This window comes from Vespula vulgaris, chromosome 3 (genome assembly GCF_905475345.1).
Source record: "Vespula vulgaris chromosome 3, iyVesVulg1.1, whole genome shotgun sequence".
Classification (NCBI taxonomy): domain Eukaryota; kingdom Metazoa; phylum Arthropoda; class Insecta; order Hymenoptera; family Vespidae; genus Vespula; species Vespula vulgaris.
The window spans coordinates 1,515,670-1,536,308 of record NC_066588.1 but is presented as its reverse complement, the minus strand read 5'-3'; the positions used below and the strand labels follow the sequence as shown (position 1 = coordinate 1,536,308).

At 26.5% G+C, this 20,639-nt stretch overlaps 4 protein-coding genes across 8 annotated transcripts; 1 reads left to right on the top strand and 3 right to left on the bottom strand.

Annotated features, from left to right (window-relative positions):
• Nucleotides 1–1,094: 1,094 nt before the first annotated feature.
• On the bottom strand, nt 1,095–10,325 carry LOC127062516 (activating transcription factor 7-interacting protein 1). Of its 4 annotated transcripts, none has more exons than XM_050990901.1 (14): nt 9,842–10,325; nt 5,743–6,083; nt 4,492–5,592; nt 4,069–4,409; nt 3,730–3,990; nt 3,329–3,652; nt 3,108–3,249; nt 2,835–3,016; nt 2,663–2,752; nt 2,510–2,567; nt 2,307–2,380; nt 2,124–2,223; nt 1,876–2,045; nt 1,095–1,765 (listed from the first exon to the last, which is right to left on the bottom strand). In XM_050990901.1, the coding sequence occupies exons 2-14, from the start codon at nt 6,005–6,007 to the stop codon at nt 1,661–1,663; spliced, it is 3,213 nt and encodes a 1,070-aa protein (XP_050846858.1). In that variant the 5' UTR covers nt 6,008–6,083; nt 9,842–10,325; the 3' UTR covers nt 1,095–1,660. The 4 variants fall into 4 exon arrangements, with proteins under 4 accessions (XP_050846858.1, XP_050846859.1, XP_050846856.1 ...); XM_050990902.1 differs by lacking the exon at nt 9,842–10,325 and adding an exon at nt 7,274–8,076; XM_050990899.1 differs by lacking the exon at nt 9,842–10,325 and adding an exon at nt 6,746–7,262.
• LOC127062517 (dystrophin-related protein 2-like) lies at nt 10,070–17,718 on the top strand. Of its 2 annotated transcripts, none has more exons than XM_050990905.1 (10): nt 10,070–10,124; nt 15,119–15,326; nt 15,431–15,674; nt 15,752–15,863; nt 15,976–16,142; nt 16,203–16,318; nt 16,393–16,615; nt 16,700–17,018; nt 17,090–17,389; nt 17,575–17,718. In XM_050990905.1, exons 1-10 carry the CDS (start codon nt 10,121–10,123, stop codon nt 17,694–17,696), a joined length of 1,815 nt encoding a protein of 604 aa, XP_050846862.1. In that variant the 5' UTR covers nt 10,070–10,120; the 3' UTR covers nt 17,697–17,718. The 2 variants fall into 2 exon arrangements, with proteins under 2 accessions (XP_050846862.1, XP_050846861.1); XM_050990904.1 differs by lacking the exon at nt 10,070–10,124 and adding an exon at nt 14,492–15,062.
• On the bottom strand, nt 12,137–14,383 carry LOC127062520 (serine/threonine-protein kinase RIO1). Its single transcript, XM_050990918.1, has 4 exons — nt 14,155–14,383; nt 12,981–13,984; nt 12,413–12,906; nt 12,137–12,299 (listed from the first exon to the last, which is right to left on the bottom strand). The coding sequence occupies exons 1-4, from the start codon at nt 14,208–14,210 to the stop codon at nt 12,198–12,200; spliced, it is 1,656 nt and encodes a 551-aa protein (XP_050846875.1). The 5' UTR covers nt 14,211–14,383; the 3' UTR covers nt 12,137–12,197.
• On the bottom strand, nt 17,489–20,339 carry LOC127062526 (glycerophosphodiester phosphodiesterase 1). The gene is made up of 5 exons (XM_050990928.1): nt 19,867–20,339; nt 19,198–19,373; nt 18,924–19,125; nt 18,609–18,838; nt 17,489–18,479 (listed from the first exon to the last, which is right to left on the bottom strand). Exons 1-5 carry the CDS (start codon nt 20,200–20,202, stop codon nt 18,341–18,343), a joined length of 1,083 nt encoding a protein of 360 aa, XP_050846885.1. The 5' UTR covers nt 20,203–20,339; the 3' UTR covers nt 17,489–18,340.
• Between the last annotated feature and the right edge of the window lie 300 nt (nt 20,340–20,639).

The window sequence follows — 20,639 nt, the reverse complement described above, 5'->3', positions numbered from 1 at the left end:
AAGTTCGTCTTTTTCTTCTATTATTTTTCTTTCAAATTTTAAAGTAGGATCAATTTTAAAGATATATTCATACGATTCTAATATTAACAAATTATTAGCGTTAAATTCGTTTCTATAATGTCTAAGAGATTATGGAAATCATTTTCGATGTAGTTATGGCATGCGCGAACGCGCGGGCGCTCTTATTAAAAAGAAGGGGAAAATATTTCTTTGATGCTATTTCAATAACGAAACGTGTGGGAGGAATACTGGGAAAAGGAAGATATCTACGTTTCTAATCAGATTTCATCCATTGACGATTAAAATGCTATTCTGTAATGAGTTTTTAAAAAAATAAACAACATTTGAGAAAACAGATTGCACGTTCGCACGATCGGGCGAGTACACGGAAACGATTGCGCATGCGCCGTAAAAGTCCATTCCCATTGGTTATCATCTTTTTCGCAGTAGGTTCAAAAATGATAATTTTATAATCTGTCAACGATTACTTTTTTCATATCTGCTAAAAAAAATTTTTAATAATACAATATATAATTTATATTTAATAATCGATTATTCCTTGATCTTGCGAAAGTAAAACCAAGTCATTATTTATATAAATAATAAATTAAAAAAAAAAATTACAATAAAAATTAAGAAAATCAAATAATAGGATTTTAACAGAGATCATATATATATATATATATATATATATATATATATATATACCTCGTCTCTACATATGATATATATATATATTCATCTATTATTACAATTTATTTAACGCATATAAACATTGATATTTACACATTATTTAAATTAGCAGTGCGTAAATCAAGGTTTGTTCTTATAAATTTTACAGATAACAAATTTTAAATCAACCTTTTTTTCTTCTATTTTCAAGATAATTATTTGAAGGTAATTATTATCGTTATACATTGAATAATTTAATTTGAAAAAATTCAATAGGTCGACTAAAATTTCTCTATCGGAAAAAAAAGAAAGAAAAGTTGCAACTATAAATAATTTACGCACTGCTGACCTAAATGATAAGAGTTTACAATGACATATTAATACTTAATACCAAAGGTTCAATCGTAGAAAAATTAAGCAACTTATGCTTACTAAAGATTTATTCGTTATTCAATATCTAGAATTATCAATTTCTGGGTTAATAAGAGATTCGCATAATCACATACGTATATATAAATTAAAGAAACTTATCAAGAGTTTCTATAAATTAATTGTTCTATAAAAGGAAGTAAAAAAAATGACAAGCCCTACTTTGAACACTTTTGTTATATCTTTCTTTTTTCTGTTTTCATAATTGATTTGTTTCATTCGTTTTCTTCTCTTTTTCGTAATATGCTTCACAAAATCGCCCTTTGTTATTTTGAGTGAGTATTACTATATATTAAATAGGAATATATTCGGACTAGAATAATTTTTTGATGTATTCTTTTATAAAATTTATATAATCGATATAATTACAAGTTACCAATCACTTAATTTGTTGTTTAAAAAAACGATGAATATTTTATGACGAAGATATAAAGTAACTGATAATAATGTAATTATATATGTTATATGGGCTGTGAAGCATCTTTCATCGTGTATACAAATGTTGTATGTAAAATTAAAAAAGTTCTAAAGAGAATATATCATGTACATAAGAATATTTTCATAACTCATATACTTTACAAAGAAATATTGCCAGGTGCGCTATACTGTCCTTTTCTGGAATGTGTATCGACAGCTCTGACTGCAAAGTAATAATTGTTACCTTCTGAAAACTAAAAAATTTATGATTTATAACTCGTAAAAAAGTATTTAAACAGACTTGAATTATCGTATATCTCTATTACTATTTTCTATCATATTATTATTATTATTCACCTGAGTAAGAGTACAAGCCATAGGCAGTGGTAGAGCTCGAACATCGCCAACTTTTTTCCAAAGACTCGTGCTTGGAGGCACACCTGCGACTTCTTGATAGGCATATAATTGGTAACTAACTATATCGGCGTATTTTTCCGAAAGTGTCATATTCCACGATAACACTATACCTAGAAGAACAAAGCATCGTATAATGATTATTTTTATAAAATATTTTTTATTGTTAATTTTTGTACATGAATACATACCATTTGCAACTTTAGATATTTTTAATGAAGGAGCTGGCGGGGGTAGTTTTGCTATAGAAGTAATGGCATAATGAGGAGAGTCTGGTAGAGGTGCTGGATGCTAAAATAAATTATAATATTTTAATAAATTAATTTATTTTATTTCAAACAAAAAATAATTAACTCTATTTGTAAATAACTTACTTTTTTTAGGTGTACATTTGGACTAGCGGATGTTGTTATTACACGTACAGTACCATTTGCATTTGTTGAAATACCTAAATAATTTATATATATATACACACACACACAGATTATATATACATATTGCGTGCGTGTGTACTCACGCACGCACGCACGCATTAATGTAAATTAGATAAAAATATAATAAGATTTATATTATTTACCAGTTTTATATGCAAGAGTTGTAAATGGTGGCCTATTACCTGAACTTACTGGTCGTATCTGTAAAGCATATAATTTCAAATCATTTATAGATTTATTCCTGATATGTTACTTCGATTTTATTTATTATACATAAAAAAAATATATTGTTATACCTGGTTAGAATTTGATGTTATTAGTAGCTGTCTTCCTGCACCAACTCCACTTTGCATTACATATGCTAATCTAGGTGCGTTCATATTATTCTGCAAAAAGAATACCCTCATTTATGTTTTGAATATTACTTTTAAAATATTTATAAGGCATGAAAGAGAATACTTTACATACTACTAAAGCAGTTGGTGTTGGATGACTTGCTGTATGCACCACTCTGATGCTAGCAGGTTGTGTTGTTATAGCTACATTTGCAGGGAGTGTTTGAATTACTCTAGGAAAGCAAGCCTGTGTTTTCTGTTTAATATTTACTGCGGGATCTGCGTTTGTGGTCACGCTTGCTATACTTACTGTAGCTACAAAGAATAGACATTATAGAATTATTATAATTAAACATCTATATTTTCTTATATTATAAAATTATAGATATAAAACTTTGAAACATACATTTATTTTTTTCTTCTTCATCTGTTAGATCAATGAGATCATTAGTCTTCATTTTCGAAATACTAATCGTTGTACTTTGTCGATTTGTTTGATGGGGAACCTTTCCATTTAGTACAACAGTTTGTTGTTGCAATGGCTGTTGCTGTAAAATTAATTGTCAAATATACAAGTATCATACTAAGCACTTTTGCTATTACAATTATGAAGTTTACAATACATACATTTGGTAATAATTGTTGAATACTATTGGATTGATTTTGCGCATTTACAGTGTGTTGAGATTCAACAGTTTTAGACACAACCAAAGCAGCTGGAGTCACAGTGGGAATCAAAGGAGGAGGCTGCATTCCACTGTGCGATATAGTAACAGGTTGAGCAACTATAGGTGTTTCAAGTTTTCTTGGAGATCTTATTTTTATTCCTTTTCTTTGATTCAGTGCATTATTGTTCGTTTCATTCACTACAGAATTAATTGTAGTGGGTATATTTAGAGATTTTAATGTAGAATTTTGCTGTAATTGTCTTAAACTTTGTATTCCATGATCCTATATTTATTAAACAACTAAATAAAAAGTTGTATATTAAAATAGTAGATGAATTACTGGTATTATTGATATATTACCGTAATGAAGTTAACTTGTAATCCAACAGACCGATTAATTTTTATTGGTGCAGTTGGCTTATCATTATTTGCCCGTCGATCTGCCGCATTACGATTTAAAACCATTTCAAAATCTTTAATTTGTTTTGCTAATTGTTGACACCTAGTTCGCGTTGCTTCCTGATTTTTTTCAGATATTCGTGCTTGTTCCCTCAATCTTCCAATTTCACCACGCATTGTTATAGTTTCTACAATTTTCTGTATTAAAAGTTCCTCCAGTTCCTAAAACACATTTCATGTTGATCATTTATTTATATTTATATTTATATTTCATTATCAGAGACTATCTAAATATCTTACTTCTTGTTTTAATTTAGGTAATTTTTCCTTGAGATCTCTTCTAAAAAACTTATTTATATAATTAAGACCTTTAATATCATCCTTGTGATCATCTTTTATTGTAACATCTTCGGAACTTTTGAGCCTTTTATTACCATTAACAGTGATATCGATATCAGAACAATTACGTTTTAATGAAAAAGGAGAAAGAGGTTGCGCATGTTGATTAACTTTTTGATTTACAATTACAAATTTATCAGAATTATCACTAGACTCTAAATCACTATCCTGAACCAAGAATTTTTTCCTTATAATTTCTTCTGCATTTTTTGCTGTTCTTCGTTTCTGTCGCCCTTCTATACCTGAAACAATTTTTCTATTTAATGTATGTATCTTTATAATATTCGAAAAATATTATTCGTCATTATAGTACAATATTCATACCTTGTCTATTATCTTGAACAGTATCTCGTTCTAAAACAGTTAATTTTCTAGATCGTCTTCTTCTTCGTTGTGGTTTTGAAACTTCTACATTTTTTTTTTCACTGTCATCACTTATACTTTTAATATCGCCAAGGGGCTCTAATGATGTGCCTCTACTTGCCGTTGACGAACTTTCATCAGTAGAAATTATAAGTTCATTAATGTCACTATCTACATTAATAGCTTCTGAAGCTAATTGATTAACATTGCATGCATCATTGTTATCAGAAATAATTTTTGATGAATTCGACTTTCCAGTTTGCTTTTTTAAAGAATGATTATCAGACAAATTTGGAGATTGACACGAGTTAGTTTCATCTTCTAAAACCTTTTTACCACATTTATCATTACTAACTTTTTGATCAATTGTAAGACAGTTTTGTACAGCCTTACTTTTATCATTATTAAGATTTGATATTGCATGTTGACTATTTTCCTGGTATTGATTTAATGTAGTAATCTCTGCATTAATTTTTGGTTTTTCCTCAAAATGTTCATCGATTGTTAAATGATCATCCAGAAATAATAACTTTTGCACTTGCTTATTATTAGAAACAGTTATAATACAATTGCTGCTTAATTCTTTCTCATTTTTATTTAATGTTAAATCTTGTTTTCCATCATAACATTCATCATTATGTTTGCTAATATCTACTTCTTCATTCTGATCTTGGAACTTCAATTGACTACACTCTTCATCTTCATTTTGTATTTCTAAGGAAGGTTTATCATCTTCTTTACAAATTGAATTATTTAAATTTTTATAATTGTTTAGATTATCAACTAATATGCTATCATCACAATTTTGTTTAATCAAATCACCATTTTTCGTTTTTGTTAATTTTTCATTTTTACTTTTTGAAGAATTATTAACTAATTCATCGTTACATTTTTCACTGATCACTTTGTCATTACTATCACTGTTTAAAATTATATTATTTGTTTTTTTTAAATCAGATTTTAAAATCTCGATATCTTCATTTTCTATGTTTATGTTATCCTTTTTATCTTTATCTACTTCATTATGAAATTGTTCATTAGATTCTTCTTTATTTTTCTCATCTATAATAGCATTAAACATTATCGTTAAAAAAATTTAATTAACCAAATTATCAGATATTAATTTTGTTTGGAAAATTATAATTTTTCTAATAAAATATTTATTATACTATACTCTAGGAAAAAATAGAAAAATATATAATTATAGCTCACCAATATCTTCTTTTTCTTTACCACTTTGATTAGGATTTATACATGCTAAAGTAACATCTTCTACTTCAGCTTCATCTTCAGATAATCTTAAACGTAAACTATCATCTGACAAGGCTTCTTCTTCCTCTCCATCTTCACCTGTTCTATATAAAAGTTCTTCTTCTTTTTGTTTTGATAATTCATCGGTATTTTGTACATCAATTTCTTCATGATTAGATTCAATGGACGTGGAAACATGCACTGTGTCATTTCTTAATGTCTCCATTATTTAAAAAGAGGCAATATATAGAGAAATATCACAGCAGTCTCATTTATTTTGTAACACTTTACTGTTTTTTAATCTGTGAATAATCCAAATATACCACATTAAAAATTAATTATAATTAAAATGTTTTCAAGTAGTTATTACTATTCTTATTTACGTTTATACAAGTTTCTTCTAGCAGAAATAAAGAAAATAATTAATTCTTGTATCTAACATATTTACTACTTTTTTATTTACTACTGAATCTTATAGAATTTCAATCTATTGTCAACATATTAACACACATATAATAATTACATATTGTATAGAATTTTAATCTATTGTCAACATATTAACACACATATAATAATTACATATTGTATATATATGTACATATTTATTATAAATATATTCATAATAATTTTAAATTATTGTATTTTCTATTTCAAATTATATTATATAAAACAAATAAAATTGTCTTATTACCAAACAAAGAAAAAATAACATAACAATTAAGCATTAACAAACGACGAGCGACAAATAAAAAATACATAAATTCATCACTTGAAAATAATGAAAAAATTATAACAGCTCACTACAAAGATTAGTGAATTATCCAGCAAAATTTTCAATTGTACTTTTATCAAAAAAAAAAAATTAACTACAAAATCATCGAATTATTAAAGAAAAAGAAAACTGTTAAAGCATCAATAAATCTTTGAATTAAGAAATCTTTGGATTACATATCCTAAAGCTCACCTATCCATTCGAATAATTGTAAAATAATTTCCGTTCCATGGATAATAACGACCTCAATCACATTTCATTGATGCGATAAACATTGAAAGTAATTGTTTTATAAAATGACTCGTATCGAAAATTTTTCTTATCTACCCATAATTTTTTTCTATTCGTTCGTACGTTCGAATGAAAATTTAATATTCTTTCACGGTACATTTTCAAAAAAATCATAAAACTTGAAATTATTTGCAATGCGAACGCCGGACGTATACTATCGTACGCATGTATGTGCTAAGAGAGAGAAATCGATGAATGAACGGACACAAAACAAAAATGTTCGTTAAGAATCACTAAAAACGAACATATTGTATAGAAAGTTGGCGTCATACTTTGGACTCAGATCGATGCTCTCCGCACGATGTCACCACTTACGTCATCACGTGATTCGCGCGCTAAATACATAGTACGGATAATTTTTTTTAATTTCATCGAAAATTAAATCAGTTGCCATTCAGCAATCTATAAAATATTTGAAAAGTATCGTACCAATAATAGTTGATATTTCAATGAAATATCAATTTTATCACTTCGTACAATCGAACGTATAACGTCAAAGGGCCCCTCAATCAACGCACCGTTATTACGGTCGGCCCTGGCCCATAAGTAGTGGAATATGCAAGATGGCGGACCGACGATATATACTGTTGCATTCAATTTTTTGCTAAAAAATTATATTCATCAACCGTAATACATTTGGCAGAAAAAAAAAGGAAGACATCGTAAATCGAAAGAAAATAGTTTTCCTCCGTGTCTAATTATCCCAAACATGTATGGCACGTGTAAGGAACACTTTTGAGTACACTAACGTATCAAACGCACGCTTTGTGAGAGCATACACGAACTCGCGTGTCATTGACTAACGGAAACGAATCACGAAATAGTTCGTTTCGATGAAAGATTTATATACTATTTATCGATATATTTGCATATATATATACATATATACACAAATAAAATCGATTTACATATAAATGTTTCAGAAATGTGCCTAATTGGCATCGAAAATATAAGATTATCGATAGGTTTGGACAGTGTGAACGTAGAACACTGAACCTAGGCCCCGAGATGTGTTCCGACGAAATTAACCGAAGATACACGAAGTCGATTTACTATGGTAGCTGTCTGTATCGCATCACGGAGGGGGATATATCCATTTCGGTCATTCCGAAGTAAATAAAGATGTCCCAAAAAGAATATTTTCTTCTTCGAAAATATGTTGATCCTTTCTTTGCAGACTGTTGACTAGCTTAATCGAGCAGATCGGATGATAGTAAATGTTCTTTTGGAACGTTACTTTTTTTTTAGTATGTATGTTCCTAATTTCTATTAATATATATATATATATATATATATATATATATATATATGTATATGTATATATATATGTATATACACACACACACACACACACATATATATTATTTCATATTTTATATATTTATTAATATTAGAATATATTTTAAATGTTCATAAAGTTTAAAATAAAATTACGATAGAATAGTCGAAATATATTAAGCAATTTGTATAATGCTTATAATTTGTTTTTGTGTTTTCTTTGGTCAATTAAACATTTATCTAATTTCTTTTTGATTATGAAACGCATCAATGAAAATGTACAGATTAGATAAGATGTAACTAAAAAATAACAAGTGTGTGTGTGTGTGTGTGTGTGTTTTTAATAATCTACATTTTCTATTGATACATACTTATATATATAACAGTGCAATATGTACTTTTGTAAAATATTTATACAGATATTTTCAATTGAATGATCTTTGAAAATTATTAATCTATAATCGTAATACTGTTTAAAAATAAAAAATTAATAATTCGTTTGTATTAAAAATATTTATTAAGATAAATATTGATACTTTAATCTAACAAAACTGACACGTTCTCTTTATTGAACGGTCCATGAATAGCCCCACCCTCGCATATTCTGCGCCTTTTGATAAGACCAACGTGCGCTATACTAGCAGTACAATGTTTAAGCTAAGTGGTGGGAGAAATCATGTGATTATTTGTAAAACACCTGATCGATTCTTACTTCCATGTTTCGATTTATACTTTGATTGTAATCTTTATATCAACCTATTTGTTTTTATTTTATTTTATTATTTATTTATTTTTTTTTTAATGTTATTTATATTTTTCCTATTTCAGTCTTGTATATGTTGCACTATTATATATGTAATCTATATGACGAATATATAAAGTAATTTGTCTTAAATAGAAAAAATAACTACAAAATATTACAACAAAATTCATACAATGTTAAAATATTCATAATCTGTAAAAAAATTAATTTATGTTAACGTATCACAATCGTTCGATTATATAATAGACATTATAATTGTATATTAAAGATTTTGTTGTTAAGGACAATATTTTACATTTCTCGTAATTATATTTCCATCAAAAGTAAAATGAAATAATAGATAATTCAATATCTATAGATTCTATGTTGTTGTCAAATGAAACAAAACATCATCGTATCAACCATTTCACACGAAACAACAACAAAATGGCGTATCCATGATTCTAAAATGGTTGCTTTTGGACTCGAATAGTATCGTCTATATATATATGCATATATATGCCAAAAGTATATATACATATGTATACATGTATATAAGTATATATACATGTATATATGTATCTATACGTAGCAATGCATGTATATACGTATGGATGTGACTCCGGATATTGCGATTAAAACTTGGGACTTAAGACCCATAGTTATGGACGGTACTTCTTTTATTATATAAGAAACTATATCATTGCGATTATTGTTTGTAAACTCTTGGAAATAAAAATAACAAAACTATAATTAGATATTGTTACAATATCGTAAAAGATAGACTCTTATTTTATACTTAACAGTCTATAATATAATTATTTCTTAAAAATACAAAAATTGTAATAGGTTAATGTACTCCGTCAACACTTGTATCCAACCATAACCACTTCGATTATATTATAGTGATTATTTCAAAAATGGATGATATCCATTTATACTAGTATGATAAATCATGATACTATATGCAAACTTACGTCACAATATTGTGTCGAAGACTGTAGTTAATGGTGCACATATGATCCAAGTTTCGAAAACGTATGTTTATTACAAATATACCAAGAACGAAGACACGCTTCTATACCTCTTCATCGTATAACTGCAACGTTGCACTTCAAGCAAGCAAAACGCGATGTTGTCACTTCTTCTCTTTTGTCCGTTACTACATGCAATGTACGTGTGTAGATACAGTTTTTAGATATTCTTAAAGATCCAGGATAAATCTTAAATTCTCATGATCGGGAATATACTAATTGATGTGTAAGTTTCCTATTGATGTTATATAATTAATATATGCTCGTTTTTCATGTTTTTTATCAAGTAGCATAAGTATCTTACACACGCATGCGCGTAACGTTAACAACCTCTTACATATTTCAGTCGAATCTCAAATTCTTTTCAAGTTTGTATATATTGCGTAGAATTTGTTTTCTTTTTTTTTCTTCTTTTTTCCTACACGCGTATATACCCCCTCCTTTCAAATTCATGTTCTACTAGATATATAATATTACATATGTATATATTTATTCTTTCTATATTTATTTATTTTCTCATCCAACAAAGATAACTTGCGCATTAGGTTACACCACAAAAATTAAGAATACTACATTTATTGTTTTCTTATAAAATCTCTCTCTTTCTCTCTCTCTCTCTCTCTCTCTCGCTTTCTCTCTTTGTCTCTCTCTGTATCTCTGTTTCTGTCTCTTTTTCTCTCTATCATATGATCTATATTAATAATAAATTTCTGAATGATATTCTGATATTTTAAACATATATAAATATGACATATAATAAAATAATGAGACATATATATATATATATATATATATATATATATATATGGATACGTAGTATTAGAGAAACATGCAAATAAATTTATTAGATTGATAATATGAATATATTATTTTCCTTTTTTTTGTATTATAAAATCTTAAAATATATCGGCGATATAGGAAAAGAAGAAATTATATATATGTCAAAATTTTAGAGCTGGTGTTCTTTCTGACTTATCTAGCACAAAACATATATAATAAATTCTTTATTAATTTTAATTGTAATTTTCCTTTTTAAGTAACAATTTTTTTTCTCGTTATTACGTAAACAATTTGCAATCAGTGATATGTCTTGAATCTTATGCGCGTGCGTCAAAAATTACTGATATATAAAACATAGTAAAAATAATCAAATTACTTAGAAATCATCATAAAGGAGAGGTACTACATGTATCAAATAATGAAATATCTAGTGCTCGCCTGCGCTCGCGCAAATTTTATAGATTATGATTAAACAACAAAGTTGCAAGAAGTTGGAACAAAGAATTTTATACACGTTAACACGTAGTTATATACGTATTTATAAATGTTGCTAAAGCAGGTATATGCACTATTTCAAAATTGCCAAGTATAATTAATATTATCGTATATATTAACAGATATTCGAATATTACAGTGGAAAAATAAATTGTAAAGAACAACTAATAAAATGTGTTACTAACCTGAAAGTGTTACCATTCTTTATGATATAGTAATCACAGATTTACTATTTTTAAAACAATGGAACTTAATTTTATATAATGGAATACGTATACATTTGTTTATTAATGTTTTTATATTTTTTGATGAAATTATAATTAACCCCCTTCCCTCAGAATAAAATTTATATAATAAACGTATTGTAAAGTTAACTTTAAATGATTTTTAAAATAACGTTGGTTGATCTAATCCAATATTTTTGATATATTAATAATTTTCACAAAGAAAATATTAATTTATTTTCTTGGTCATAATAGGAACGAATAATTTTTTCGATTATCAGTTATATATTATTACTTTATTGTAATATATAATTCTATCAAATTTAGTCAGTATTTACATTCGTATATACAAAAAGTGGTAAATAACATTCGATATGTAAGAAATAACATTTTTACATGTAATTTCTTATATAACTCATACAATAGTAACATTGTGACGTCGTAATAAATTCCACAAATCTTTTATATTTATGCAAAACATATCGATCAAACTAATATAAAACTTTTTATATCCTTAGTCATATATGTCATTAAACAAACACATGTTATAATTATAATTTTTAAATAAAAAAATATCTTTTTCTGAAACAAAACGTAGAAGAAATTTTAGGTTAATTAAAACTTTTTGCTGCGTACTATCATATTGATAAATTTTTTGTTATTAATGTCATTAGTAAAATAAATTTCGATTTTTTAAGACGATAGATATATTAGATTTATAACATTTAAAATATAAGTGTAATATATTTCAGATACAATATTATTTAAAATCTGATAAATTTATATAATGTAAAGCATTTTTATTTCTTCTTAAGTAATTTCTCTTTCCTTTTCTTTATATGCTTTTTAACTTTACTTTTTCTCTTCTCAGCTTGTTGTTCTTTAACAGCTTTTTTACGGGCCTATAAGCAAATTTAATATGAAATTATTGTACATTTGTTGTTATATGATAAAACTGAAATTGCAAGAACATTTAATTTATATGAAAAATCAATTGAAAAAACAAATAAATAACCTTTTTACTTTCTGGACTCTCATTTCGAGGGCGTGCAGAACTAACAAATTTAGATTCATTTTCTTTACTACTTTCATCATCTGTATCTTCACTTTCTGAACATATACTTTCTTCTTCTTCTTTTGCATCATTATCTACAATATTTTTCTTAGACTTATTGGTAATAATATCAGGTGTTTCATTAGGTTTGGACAAATCTGCTTTTAATCCAATTAAAGTTTTATAGATCAAATCTTCTTTTCCTGATTTAGCAAGTTTAATATCCCGTTCTACATCAATCACCTGATTTAATCTTTGCGGTATATAAGCTTGTTTAAAAACCTGTTCATTTATTTCTTGGTCAGGACAACTTTCATGATTTATTTCTTCATCTATTTGGCTCGACACTGTGTCTAAATATTCATCCATGTTATTTTCATTCACGGTTGGATCCGTTATGAAGTCAAACAATGCTTTTACTGACATTACACATACGTCATTTTTCTTAAAATATTCTAAAAGCAATATAAACAATTCGATTAATTTTATATTATAATTCATTTTACTTAACATTAATCTGAAGACTAACCAGTAATATTTGTACAATCTTTCCTAAGGAATTCAAGAGCCATAGGATGGTCATGCTCAACTGATTGAGATACATCTATTATTACAATAGATCCATCATGATAAAGCATATTGTATTCACTTAAATCAGCATGGACTAATTTACATTTATTGTACAATTCCCACATAATTTTTATACATTTCCTATAAAGTTTTCTAAATTTTGAAGCACTAAGGACAACATCTTTCAATTTAGGTGAAGGCCAACCATTAGTACCAATAAAATCCATTAATAATACATGACTACGTAATAGAATTGGTTTAGGAGCATTTACACCTCCTTGATCTAAGCGTGCTAAATTTCGTAATTCTTTTTCAGCCCATGTTCTTACCATTTTACGTGGATTGTGGCGACAATATCCATGTCGAAAACGAAATTCTCCAGTTACATATTTATCACGATCTTTAAATTGTAAAATCGAAGTTTTATAGATTTTTATAGCAAATTCAACACCAGTTTTGGAAATTGCATGATAAACATTAGCTTCTTTTCCAGTAGAAATACAACCATTAATCTCAGAAATTATTCCTTGATTTAAGAGTTTAAACAATATCATCTTGGTCCTAGGATCCATAACTTGCTCAACTGTTGCACGATCATGTTTATCTTTTGTTCTAATGCGATCTTTTTCCATACGTTTATTAGATTTGATAAGAAAATTAGTAGCATGATCTGGTAGAGATGGTCCTTCGTATTTTTCAATATTGATTTTATTTGCATAACGACGAAATAATTTATCGTTTGGTTGAAAATTAGAAATCTTACTAGAAGCAGCTTGTGCATTAGTACTTTGAGTATTTAGATTTTTTATTATATCCTTCTGATTATTGCTAGTTTCATTTATATCCCAATCATAGCTATCATCTTCAAAATAATCTTCTTCGTCTCTTTCTGTTATTGTTAATTGTGTAATATCTTCATCAAGTGTGCATTGAAATAATGGTGCTCCTTTTGAATTAACCACTCTGTGTATAATCAATTTACATATGTCATTTTATAAAACTCTAAGTATATATATTTTAATAAAACAAAATAAAGTAAAAAAAAAAGTAAAATAAAATATTCATCTTTATGAACTTGTAGGTTAACGAAATATAATTTATTAAGAATAAAAAAATTATGAAAATTTACATACGGTATTTCAGTTTCATCGGCATCACTAAATTGTCCTTCATCATGTGTTTCAAACATAATGTCAATATAAAATAAATTTCTTCAAAATAATGTTAGATTTAATTTACAATATTGTAATATATGTACAACTATGAAGTAATTTCAAAAAGACTTAAATTATAGATATAATGTCTTGTACAAATTATAAATAAAAAAAAAATAAAAATAAGATTATGATTATATTTCTTCTATTGTGGTTCAATAATCATTTCATAATAACTGATATAATTTTACGAAAACTTTGTATATATATATGTGTGTATATACTTCTCATTAAGAGAAATATCCAATAATCGTAAGCTTCACCTATCGCGCACATCGTATTGGAATATATTCTCTAAATATTCGCCGTTCTGTGTATATTTTTTGTTCTATGGTTTATACGTAGGCGTCTTTTTGTTTACTTTCAACATTTAAAATATATCAAAGTATATGCATAATTATTTCATTGGATTAACAGAAAGTAAGTTCACTAATGTTATGTTAATGTAAAAGCAACTATTTTTATAAGATATTCATTTTCATAAATTATATTTTTTCATACATTATAAAGAAAATTGAAATACAGATGCATATATTTTGAATATTTTTTTATACATTTTTTCACATTATCAATTGCATTAATCTCTAAAAAAAGTAACATAAAAAAATGTATTGAAATATGATATAAATATAAAAATGAAAATAATTACCATACGAACAATATCAATTTGATATACTTGTATTGAACAATTTAATTTAACAAGTCTTGCATCAACACATATACAGAAATGTTAGATATTATGCGATCTGTAGAAGATTGTAATGCTATACGTTATGTATCGTATAGAACCGCTGTAAAAATGCAAGTAATACATCGAGAACTTCAAAGTAAGTAGTTAAATTATAACTATAGAAATAATATATAATTATCTAATTTGTTTTAGTGCAACATGTACAGCTAGAGTTAATAGCTGGTGTATTTGAACGTCATAGATTATCAATTACAGAAAATTCTGTAAATTTAGATCCAAGTGAAATAGAAGATGTTCTCTCTGACATTTATTTTGCAGCTCGTAAAGAATCTAACTTTGACTTTGATACCGATCACATAACAAAGCTAGCTGTCAATTATATTTTATGTACCTTTGATAAGTAAATATAATTTATATATTATTTTTCTATATATAATATTTGTCTATAACTTATATATTATAATTAGTAATTATTATTATATTAAAAAATATTAAATATTTTAGGCAAAATACTAGAAGTATTACAGTTTTTTCTATAAAACTTGCATTAATATTAATGAGCTGTGGAAGATTGCAAGAGAAATATGGATATCTTTATCAGCAACTAGCTGATCATAATGCTTGTCTGTCCCGAGCTGGTCTACATACGTTATTAATTAATATCTGTAAAATAACAGAAATGCTTGGAGAAAATATGACCTATGGATATCACCATATTCAGTCACATATAGATAGTTGTTTTGAAAAAGTAATACATAATATTTAAATATTTTATTATGTACTGCAATTGATATATACTTAATATTTTTTATATTCCAATTGTAGTCTCAAGGATGTTTAGGAGTTACAGAATCAGAATTTGCCACATGGATTATGCAAGAACCACCTTTACTTGTTTGGATAACAACATTCAATAGAATGAAATCTGCAGAACACAGTCAGTATTTTTAAGATAATTTTTAATATATTTTTGATAAATTTACAATTGTATTTATAAATATTTAATGTAATATTTCCAAGAACTTTTACGAAAAAATATTTTTTTTTAGTTGTACATAATATAAAATGTTCTTCTTGTAAAATAACACCGGTGCAAGGACCAAAATATTCGTGCTTAAAGTGTACTGGTTATCATCAATGTCAGGAATGTTTTTTGCTAGGCAAAACAACTAATAAACATAAGTTAAAACATCCGGTACGGGAATATTGTGCAAAGGTACGAGTTTTACACTTGTATGTTACAAAAATGAGAAATTCTATTATTTCTTTTTTGTAGACATCAAATCGAGAAGCAACGAAACTAATTATTGAATTAATTCGAAATAAATTAAGATTATGTCCTTCTAAAATGGTTATAATGAGTACAGAGGAATCACAGCTAAGTGCTGTTAGGTTTGTTAATAAACCATAATTTTTTTTTATTAGTATTTGTGTGCTTTTTCTAATTTATTTATAATATATTGCAGTACTGTAGCAAAGCAATCAGATTGCTCCACATTAAGAAGCACAATCAAAAGGAAAATTTTAAGTGATCCTCAAAAGGAATTACAAAGCATTATTATGCATTTAGAAGAAGAGAATAAGCAACTTCAAATAGAATTACTTGATATTCAGGGAGCTAGAGCAGAAAGACTTCATCGTCATAGAGCTACTATAGAGTCCCAGCTACAGCGTTTAAAAATATTAAAAGTACATATTAGTTATAAACATTGTTCCTAGAACTATTGTATTATCATGACGATCTACTAATATTATTATTACATTTATTTGCAGAAATACTTATTTGCAGATCCTCCATATGAGCCACAATTTATTAATCGTCTACAAAGCACACCTATGCTTCCATTGTCATCTAGAGTTGCAGCTTTACCTTTAGAATTTGAATTAAGTCCAATAATACATCAAGACACTCTAGAAAGACATTTATCTAACGTAACTGATAGAAACAAAATACAAGCCTCAAGTAATTTCAATACGTCATTAGATAAAAACGATACGAATGGTCTTACTTGTACTGAAGAAGCATCTTCAAGTTCTACATTTGTTAAAGCACCTAGTAGCACATGTATAGAATTAAGCACATGGATTGGAGGTAAATAATTATTGCTTTATAATAGTATGTAATATAAGACAAAAATATTTTTACATCTTTATCGTCTTTAGGAAAACGATCGGAACTAAGTTTACCCGATAGTGGCTTTTCTCAGTGGTTAAATAATGGAGATTCTAATTACAAAGATGATAGACAAACTAATAAACTTGCAATAGGAAATATTGCTTGTAATGAATCTCCAATAACAATTTCTGATTCTCCTGTTGGGCCTCAAAGAGATAATACACCTTCTTCTCTACAACGACCTGATAAGCATTCACAGCACAGTAGTTTACAAAATATTCAAGGAGATCTCAATGATATATTAGATAGATTGCAAAACATGGTTGCAAATGATTGTTTACTAGAAGGTAAGTAATGCTAAAAATAATTTTTTTTTTTAATTGTTAAGAGACACAAAAGTAATATAGCTATAAAAATATATTATATTGAATAATTTGTAAAAAAAAAATGTTGTATTATATATATTTCTACTTGTACTTTTTTTTACATCTTATAACTATTTTATAATAATAAGCATTCTTATTGCATACAGAGTCTTATGTTGTCAATGATAATTGCAAACTAAAGCGAGCAACAACAGAAATGGAAGATCTATTAACTGATCTTATTGAAGGTATGGAATCTCGTAAAACTAAACTTACTACTATTGTTTGAGAATTTACAAAGATTATTTTATAAACAAAGACCAGAATAAGAAGTTAAGTATGACAATAAATATATTATTTTCCGTCCATTTTTGATTATTAAGAATGTAATCATATAAATATAAAGTGTAACCATCTTGTTTCTAAAAGTAAATAAAATAACAAAACTTTTTAAGGAACATGCAAAAAATTGTAAATACATATAAATTTGTATTTGTTTGTAAATAAATATAAATTTGATTTAGATGCATTTAAATACAAGGTGGTATCACTTGAATGTAATTGTATAATATATATTATAATATATATAAGCCTTTTGTATATCGTTTACAGTAATTTTTATATTTGATACTATGTGAAGCTATGTTTTATTTTATGTAATATAAAAATGTAGAAAAGTCATTTTAATTTAAAAAAAAAAAACGTTGAAATAACACTGATGATATTTCCCAGTCTTACCATATAGAATTAAATTCTGTTTTAAGTTAAAATGCAATGATAAGTTAAAAAAATGGTGTACAAAATCGTTTTCATCAATTGATGAATAGACTAGAGTATCAAATGTTATGCACTCGGTGCTAAAATTATCAAATTGTAAGTATACAATATTGGTACTAAATACATTTTATTAAATATTGAATAAATATTAAAATATTATACTTTTTCTGCTAATAACGTGTCTGTCAAATATGTAATTTTAAACAGTCTAGAAAAGTGTAATTTCTCTGATGGCAAATTGACAGTCCATGCCATCACACGAATTCCACGATTATGCCATTGTTCAATAACACGCCTAAAATATAATCGATTTTTAGTTTCTTATATTTAATTAATTTACAACTATATCAGTATTATTAAAATTTTTATATATAATTTCAATATTTAATATCAACAATAAATACTATAGAAATAAGAAACTTACAAGTTTACTATATCTTTGTGTAAAAGAATAGCAGATATCCCTACAATGTAATAAACAAAACTTGGTAATGCCCATTCATATAGAATTTCCATTATACAAGCTGCCAAATGTTTAAATGGATTAGTAGAGCGTGATGGTCCTGGTCCATTTATTCCTGAATAAGATTCCCTTGAAAGGTAATATGGTCTCCAAGCTAAACTAGATACAATGCGTGGTTCTTTTCTCCTAATCTAAATTTGTTATTTGTTATGATTAAATATACTTTTTATGATTTTTGTATAATACTTTGTATGAAATATATAAATATTAACATACCAAATATACAATCATAGGATTAAAACTTGAAACAATTGCTTTTTTAAATAAATTTGGATTTTCTTTGTAAGCATCCAATACTACCTGTATTACATCTAGTCTTTTTTCTTTAATATCAATGATTATATGTTGATCATTGTTTAAGCATAATTCTAAAGCATCTTTGAACAATGCAATTTTTTCTCCTTTAGGAAATTTATTCCTTTGATATAGAAAAATAAGTCAAAAAAAAAATAATAAAATATAATCATAAAATAATCACATTAATAAATACCTAAGTGGATGATTAAATGTGATATCTAATTCCTTCAGTTGATCCCAGGTCATTTCACTAAGTATACCCTTTTGACCTGTAAGTCTTTCAATAGTAACATCATGATACAGTACTGGAACATTGTCTTTTGTAAGAACTAAATCAAATTCAATTGCAGTACATCCTTTTTCTTTACTCTGTGAAATAAACAAATAATTAAAAATTTAGATTGGATAACATAAATATAAAAGATACATAAAACTTTTGTAATTATAATGAAAAATCTTTTTATGTTAGCCATATCAAGTAATTTGAATATTTTGTTTTCCTTTTATGTAAATATGGTTAATAGTTATAATATTCATAAAAAACTGTAGTTACTAAAATATTTTAAATATTACAGCTACTCGATTAGTATATGTTTTGAAGCCACACCAGAGCAAGCAACTGTTCATTTTATTTGACAAACAATATAAAAAGGATTACAAAACACAATGTTATAAATGCTTTGAAAATTCGTATTAAGAACAAAATTAAAGCCATAAATATATTAATACATTGGATATGAATTAATAGCATATAATTATATTAGAATACTAGTGTTTCAAATATTCAGAGCTATTATCTATACGTCGTATTTATGACTATAAAAAAATTTAATTAAGAAAAAGTCATTAAATATAATTTTACATTTTGAAAAGCTGACAAGCTGTTCTCGGGGTAATCATATCCTCCACCACGATGAGCTATAACAGACATGCAATATCGTTCTCCATCACCCTGGTTCTCAGTCGTATGTATTTCCTTTCCTATGAAAAAGGGATTCACACCAAGTACTTCATTCACAATACTTGCATGTGGAGGTGGAATTCGAACTAGTTTCAATCCAATCAATATGATCAAAGAACCCCAAAAAATCCAAGGTATGCGGAAACTGTATAAAATGCTCACTAACACAGTCCATGTTGCTTCAAGAAATATCCACAATAAAGCACTATTTAAAATTAGTTCGACAGTCCCATGCATCTTTGTCAATAATATCTATGTTTAATTTATGTTACTTTTGCGAGAAAATTGAGTTCTACTAGAAATGTTTATTTAATTTTAGTCTTATGTCATTTAATAATGTCTCATTGCATAATTACGCAAATTCGATGATTCATACACATTATAGTACATTACATATAAACGATATATGTCGTCGTAGGCCGAGTTTTACATTTACTTTACAACATAAATATGATAAAAATAAATTATCCTCTGTAAACCTGTAATCATAAAAATTACTTTTTTCTGAGAATACTAAAATCATATTTCTGCGAATATAATTAAAATATAATGTATGTATATATATTAATCATCGTATCATTTGAAGTTTTTTAAACGATCAAAAACGAAGATAAGAGGTACAACATATCACTAATCGAATAAATTATTGATTAAATATATTTGCGTAACTAAAT